General features: G+C 42.2%; 1 protein-coding gene across 1 annotated transcript in view; it reads right to left on the reverse strand.

The window, feature by feature from the left end:
- Window positions 1-1,040: 1,040 nt before the first annotated feature.
- Window positions 1,041-6,649, reverse strand: part of pde6c (phosphodiesterase 6C, cGMP-specific, cone, alpha prime) — a gene marked incomplete at both ends in the record, with an annotated part of 13,454 nt that continues 7,845 nt past the window's right edge. The window contains 11 exons of the mRNA XM_080834272.1: window positions 1,041-1,084; window positions 1,335-1,485; window positions 1,882-1,965; window positions 2,099-2,173; window positions 2,789-2,852; window positions 3,378-3,482; window positions 4,365-4,465; window positions 4,692-4,779; window positions 5,508-5,617; window positions 5,957-6,064; window positions 6,594-6,649. The exon at window positions 6,594-6,649 is cut by the window's right edge and continues 91 nt beyond it. Coding sequence (XP_080690398.1) covers window positions 1,041-1,084; window positions 1,335-1,485; window positions 1,882-1,965; window positions 2,099-2,173; window positions 2,789-2,852; window positions 3,378-3,482; window positions 4,365-4,465; window positions 4,692-4,779; window positions 5,508-5,617; window positions 5,957-6,064; window positions 6,594-6,649 — 986 coding nt within the window. The remainder of the gene's footprint in view (window positions 1,085-1,334; window positions 1,486-1,881; window positions 1,966-2,098; window positions 2,174-2,788; window positions 2,853-3,377; window positions 3,483-4,364; window positions 4,466-4,691; window positions 4,780-5,507; window positions 5,618-5,956; window positions 6,065-6,593) is intronic.

Genomic DNA, 6,649 nt, shown 5'->3' on the forward strand with positions numbered 1-6,649 from the left:
ACAAAAAGTACAAAAGTGTTATCTGATAACGCATTAAAAATATATTCTTTGAACAACGGTCATACTTGTGGCCAAAGGCTTACAAGACATCTCTGTTCTTTCTTCTGATTCAAAAAAATTCAATGCTGCTCACAGTTTTAGTGGCTGTTTAGTGCTTAGGTCAACTGAGTACTTGGATGCTTGTACATTTGTGCTTCGTATCACTCCATTATTACCAGGAGGTGACACCAGCACTCCAAAGAAATGTTGAAAATGTGGTGGACGTACTTTGAGAAACAAGGTTGAAAGTATCCCTCTTTATCCGTCCAGCCTCTGTTGCGTCCCTATGCTGTGAACACGATGGCCACAGGTCTAGTTACGATCGATAAAGTGCCAGTTTAATGATGGCATTATTCAGTGCCCAAAACCAGAGCGTTGTTTAAGCTTTACGAATGCAGAATCATTTCTACTTCAATACTCAGTATATCTGTAACACTGTGCGGTTTTCAAAAGACAGAGACTAAGATGCGAAACGCTTGAATAATTAAATAAAAATAAAAGGATAATTGACGGTATACAGAGTTAATATGAGATTGTGTTTGTGTTTGTTTCTGTGTTTGTATTGTTGTTTGACAGCTTAAATCAACTACATAAAAGATAAGCAAATACTGTCACAAACCAATAACTCTTGGTTTAGTTTCTTCATTGCCTTTAAAAAAAAAAAGAGGAAAAAACAAACCAAAACCAAAAAAAAGGATGAAGAAAAAAACTAAACTTTTGCTTTAAGAATTTACATACCTGGTTCCCCACGGTTACTTGGGAAACCTTTGCTGTTGGGTAATTAAAGAGATCGCGCCACATAACCACAGAAGCATTGGCCCCTTGGGTCCTGCTGATAGACTAACTGTGGTGAACATTGGTGACGCATTAGATGAAGCAGAAACAGAAGAAGAAGATAAAGAAGTGGGGTCCTCTCCAGAGGCGTGTGATCTCCTGTCCGACTCGTTCATGAAAACAGGCTCCCTCCCGACCGGCCGCGGAGACAGACCACCGGGACAAGTTTATGAGACTGTGCATGTTTTGGACTTTCCTCCTTCTCCTTCCTCTGCAGCACAGAACACACACACACACACACACACACACACACACACACACACACACACACACACACACACACACACACACATACACAAAAAGAAATAATGTTACTCAACGGCTTTCAACAAAAAACAAGAAAACATCAACATCAAAGAACACGTTGCCACCAGCGTTGTGGCGTTGTACATGGATCTTTGTAACCATGCTAACCATCCCTAACGTTTCCAAGATGGCGGGTAAGGGTAACAATGACAAACCTTTCTTGTCGCCCCCTTCCAGTCTCTTCTTCTCGTCCTCGATGGCCTTCATCTTGGCGTCGTAGACGTCCGCCAGCTCCTTCCAGTGCTTCAGGTTGTTGTTGAGGCCGTCGAACATGGGGGTGATCTCCTTATGGAACCTGGAGAATTCCTGGGACACAAAAGGACACAATTCAATTCAATTTTATTTATTTAGCGCCATAACAATACAATTGCCTCTACGTGCTTTACAGAGCCCAGAGCCCGAACCCCCTTAGTGTAAGCACAATGGCAACAGGGGCAAGAAAAAACTCCCTGTCCCTATCTCTTTCAACTGTTTTAATGTCTTTGCAATACCATGATAACTCATTTGTGTGTGTGTATGTGTTTGTGTTTGTGTTCACTGTTTTTTAAGGACACTTACAGCAATACCCTGAGAACTGATTTGCGTGTGTGTGTGTGTGTTTGTGTGTGTGTTTGTGTTCACATTTCCTGGTCCCTACAATTCCAAAGGGACATAACTCCAAGCAAAATGAAAACAAAAACATAAAAATGGAGAAATGCTTACCTTGTACACGAATGAGCACACAAACATGATGAAACCGCACTGCATTTTGGGAAGCTCGGCAAACTTGTTTCTGTCCATCATGGGCTGTAAAGGACACATTCAGTCAGTAATTCTGCCATTGAAGTTACACTAAAGATGGTTTTATATATATACATATATAGATACATATATACATATATATATAAATCAAATAAAATGAGAATTAAAAGATACTCACAATGGGCTCCTGGTCAAGCACAGATCTCTCAAGGTCACCCTGTTCCCAGAACTCAGCTGCCACCATCAGGGCCACCTGAAGAGGAAGAGGAAGAGGGACAGGAGATATGAGATGAGATATGAGACAGATATGAGATCAGTGTAGAGACATGAGGGGAGATATGAGGGGAGATATGAGACAGATATGAGATCAGTGTAGAGCCATGAGATGAGATATGAGATGAGATATGAGGGGAGACAGAGATGAGATATGAGATCAGTGGAGAGACATGAGGGGAGATATGAGATGAGATATGAGACAGATATGAGATCATTGGAGAGACATGAGGGGACCAAAGGAGTTCTCTATAAAAAGCTCAGTCTGTTACTTGTGGGCTATGACAAAGCAATTTGTTTGCCTTTATGAATGGTATCATTTCAAAGTTAATCAATATAATTAAGTTCACTTGATCATAATTCATGTGTCGCTTTGGAGGTGTGTGGGGTGTGTGTGCCCCTCCCCCGATGCGTACCTGACTCTGGAGGTGTGTGGGGTGTGTGTGCCCCTCCCCCGATGCATACCTGACTCTGGAGGTGTGTGTGTGTGTGTGTGTGTGTGGTGTGTGTGCCCCTCCCCCGATGCGTACCTAGCTCTGGAGGTGTGTGTGTGTGTGTGTGTGTGTGGTGTGTGTGCCCCTCCCCCGATGCATACCTGACTCTGCACCTCCCAAGGCTTGGTGATAGCTGACAAATCACATCCTGTCATCATCATGGCCCTAAAGACATGAGAACAAAGACACTTAAAAAAAATACATATTCTGTTTTTAATACTAATTATTCGACTTCATTAGGTTCTTATTCATTATTTTAAGTTGAAATTATTATTGATTGCAATATTATATGATGCTAATTTCTGTCTGACTTCTGACTTCTGTTCTGTCTCCATATGAGAACAGTATATATTCCCCTCATGCCAAGTACTAAAGTCAAATGCTTGAAATACAATCTGTATATCTGAAATACAATTGTCATGCCTATTGATTAGATATTGTCTACAATCTGTCCACTTCTTCATGGTCATCACAATTAAATGACGTTTTACTATCCATTATCACTTTGAATGTGTTTCCATTAACAATGTGTTATGTGATCTAACGTTTTTCTAATATGACACATTAAACTGTTTTTTTTTATGTTAAATGCTGATGTGAAAAAGCTGTGCTGTTATTTACATGAGATTCTTCTAAATGAAGAGTCTGTTACAAATTAAATGAATTATTATTATTATTATTGTTATTTACATGATGATTTCCTTCCTGATTGGGTTGTTGGCGATATGGTTCTTGGCTTCTTCCTCCGGCATGTTCTCTGTAGTGTCGACGATCTTCTGGAACATTGTTCTCTTCCTGTATTGGGTAGACAGATCATGCTCATCAATACACCTAATCAATACACCTCATCAATACACTTAATCAATACACCTCATCAATACACCTCATCAATACACTTAATCAATACACCTCATCAATACACCTCATCAATACACTTAATCAATACACCTCATCAATACACCTCATCAATACACTTAATCAATACACCTCATCAATACACCTCATCAATACACTTAATCAATACACCTCATCAATACACCTCATCAATACACTTAATCAATACACCTCATCAATACACCTCATCAATACACCTAATCAATACACCTCATCAATACACCTCATCAATACACCTAATCAATACACCTCATCAATACACCTAATCAATACACCTCATCAATCAATGGGGATTCCCCATGCTAGTGGAAGATCAAGGAGGAGCCACTGGATTGGCAGGAAGGTGACCAATGGGGATTGTCCATGCCACTGGATTGGCAGGAAAGTGACCAATGGGGATTGTCCATGCCAGTGGAATGGGAGGGAGGTAACCGATGGGGATGGTCCATGCCACTGGATTGGCAGGGAGGTGACCAATGGGGATTGGATATGCCACTGAATTGGCAGGAAGGTGACCAATGGGGATTGTATATGCCAGTGGATTGGCAGGGAGGTGACCAATGGGGATTGCCCATGCCTATTTGATGGGCAAGGGGGATCCTACATGCTAGAGGATCCATTGAGAAGTGACTGATGGGGTTCTCTACGCTAGGGGCTTGACTGAGATGTGAAGGAGCTCACTTGAAGTACAGGGCCAGATCAGTAGCGATGATGCAGACGACTTGCAAGTGTGTGTGTGTGTGTGTGTGTGTGTGTGTGTGTGTGTGATGTGAAGGAGCTCACTTGAAGTACAGGGCCAGATCAGTAGCGATGATGCAGACATCATGCAAGTGTTGCACGGTCTCAAGCTGACGCTTCTGCAGGCTCTGGAAGATGTTGACAGTCTGCGAACAAAACACAAATGTATTATTATTATGATTACTGTTATTATTACCGGCCAAAGGTTTAAACAATGGCTGAAATCTAGACAAACCACTAAAAAACAGTTTCTAACATATTACATCAGACACTTGCATAGACAGACACACAAACACAAACACAGACACACACACACACACACACACACACGCAAACAAACTCATACACACACACACACACACTCATACATACTTCGTCGTCCATCAACGTCTTGCTGTACTGCAGATGGTGCCTCTCTAGGATGGAGGAGACATGGAGCCTGGCCAGGGGTGATGCACTCCTACGGGTGGAAGACGAGAAGAACGGCAACATCTCAGGGTTGCAGTAGAAGTGTGTGTGTGTGTGTGTGTGTGTGTGTCTGTGTGTGTGTGTGTGTGTTTGTGTGTGTGTGTGTGTGTGTGTGTTTGTGTGTGTTTGTGTTTGTGTGTGAGTGTGTGTGTGTGTGTGTGTGAGAAAGAACAGCAACATTTTAGGGTTGCATTAGAAGTGTGTGTGTGTGTGTGTGTGTGAGAAAGAACAGCAACATTTTAGGGTTGCATTAGAAGTGTGTGTGTGTGTGTGTGTGTGTGTGAGAAAGAACAGCAACATTTTAGGGTTGCATTAGAAGTGTGTGTGTGTGTGTGTGTGTGTGTGAGAAAGAACAGCAACATTTCAGGGTTGCAGTAGAAGTGTGTGTGTGTGTGTGTGTGTGTGTGTGTGTGTGTGTGTGTGTGTGTGTGAGAAAGAACAGCAACATTTTAGGGTTGCATTAGAAGTGTGTGTGTGTGTGTGTGTGTGTGTGTGTGTGAGAAAGAACAGCAACATTTCAGGGTTGCAGTAGAAGTGTGTGTGTGTGTGTGTGTGTGTGTGTGTGTGTGCGAAACAACAGCAACATTTCAGGTTTGCAGTAGAAAAACAATATTTGACGTGTTCTATTAGGTTCTTATCACTGCACAAACTTGGTCTGGTACAGGTTGTTGGTTCCTCTGTGGTCGTGTGTGTGTGTGTGTGTGTGTGTGTGTCACATACTTGGTCTGGTACAGGTTGTTGGTTCCTCTGTGGTCGATATCGTGGCAGAAAGCGGCCGCCACCATTGCGAAGGCTTCCAGATCGGAGTAGTACTTTCTCAGCTTTCCAGTCTGCCATTGGGTGAAGGCGAAACACACCAGAGGTCAGTTACACATTTCAAAAATACCAACTGATTTCTGATTCAAAGGATGACCGGACTTCCAGCTGTCCTGACTTCACTTCACTACATCTCTCAGATGTCTATCTCAAAGCAGTCTCGGTTAGACCACACACTTTTTTGTAGTTTTGTAGTTTTGTATTATAATTCCACTCCAATACACAAAAAAGAGAGGGGTCTAATTTGATTGGCTATAAAGCTAAACAAATGTGAGCCACTTTTCCCCAAAATTGCGGACTGTACCTTTAAGTGTTTGTCATTGTGGGATGTAGAGTAACTTTGTTGAGCTCACCTGCAGAAGTGTAAACATGGTCTGCCCCACGTTGAAGCCATGTCTCCAGTTGTGGTAGGTGATGTCACGGTAGCCCTTTCTTACTGTGTACATCCATCTGGTGAGGATCTGCAATGAGGGCAAGAAGACTACTGTGACATCATGAAGACTACTGTGACATCATCAAGAAAACTACTGTGACATCATGAAGACTACTGTGACATCACCAAGAAAACTACTGTGACATCATCAAGAAGACGACTATGACATCATCAAGAAAACTACTGTGACATCATCAAGAAGACTACTTTGACATCATCCAGAAGACTACTGTGACATCATCAAGAAAACTACTGTGACATCATCAAAAAGACTACTGTGACATCATCCAGAAGACTACTGTGACATCATCAAGAAAACTACTGTGACATCATCAAGAAGACTACTGTGACAAGGCGGTTATCATGTCAGGCCACTTGACAACGTTCTTGGGAATTACTTTTTAGAACGTTAGTGCGGGCGGGAGAACTTCAGAGAACTAGAAACCGGAGAAGTATAGAGAAGTATGGCGGAGCATAGAGAAGTATACTGTGCTAAATTCAGAGCTCTTTTTGCTTCCCACACACACACACATACACACACACACACACCATCTTACCTCGGGTGGTATTTTGAATTTCTCTATCACATTGAGCTCAAAGAAGCAACGAATGC

This window comes from Sprattus sprattus (assembly GCF_963457725.1).
Source record: "Sprattus sprattus genome assembly, chromosome: 3".
Taxonomy (NCBI): domain Eukaryota; kingdom Metazoa; phylum Chordata; class Actinopteri; order Clupeiformes; family Clupeidae; genus Sprattus; species Sprattus sprattus.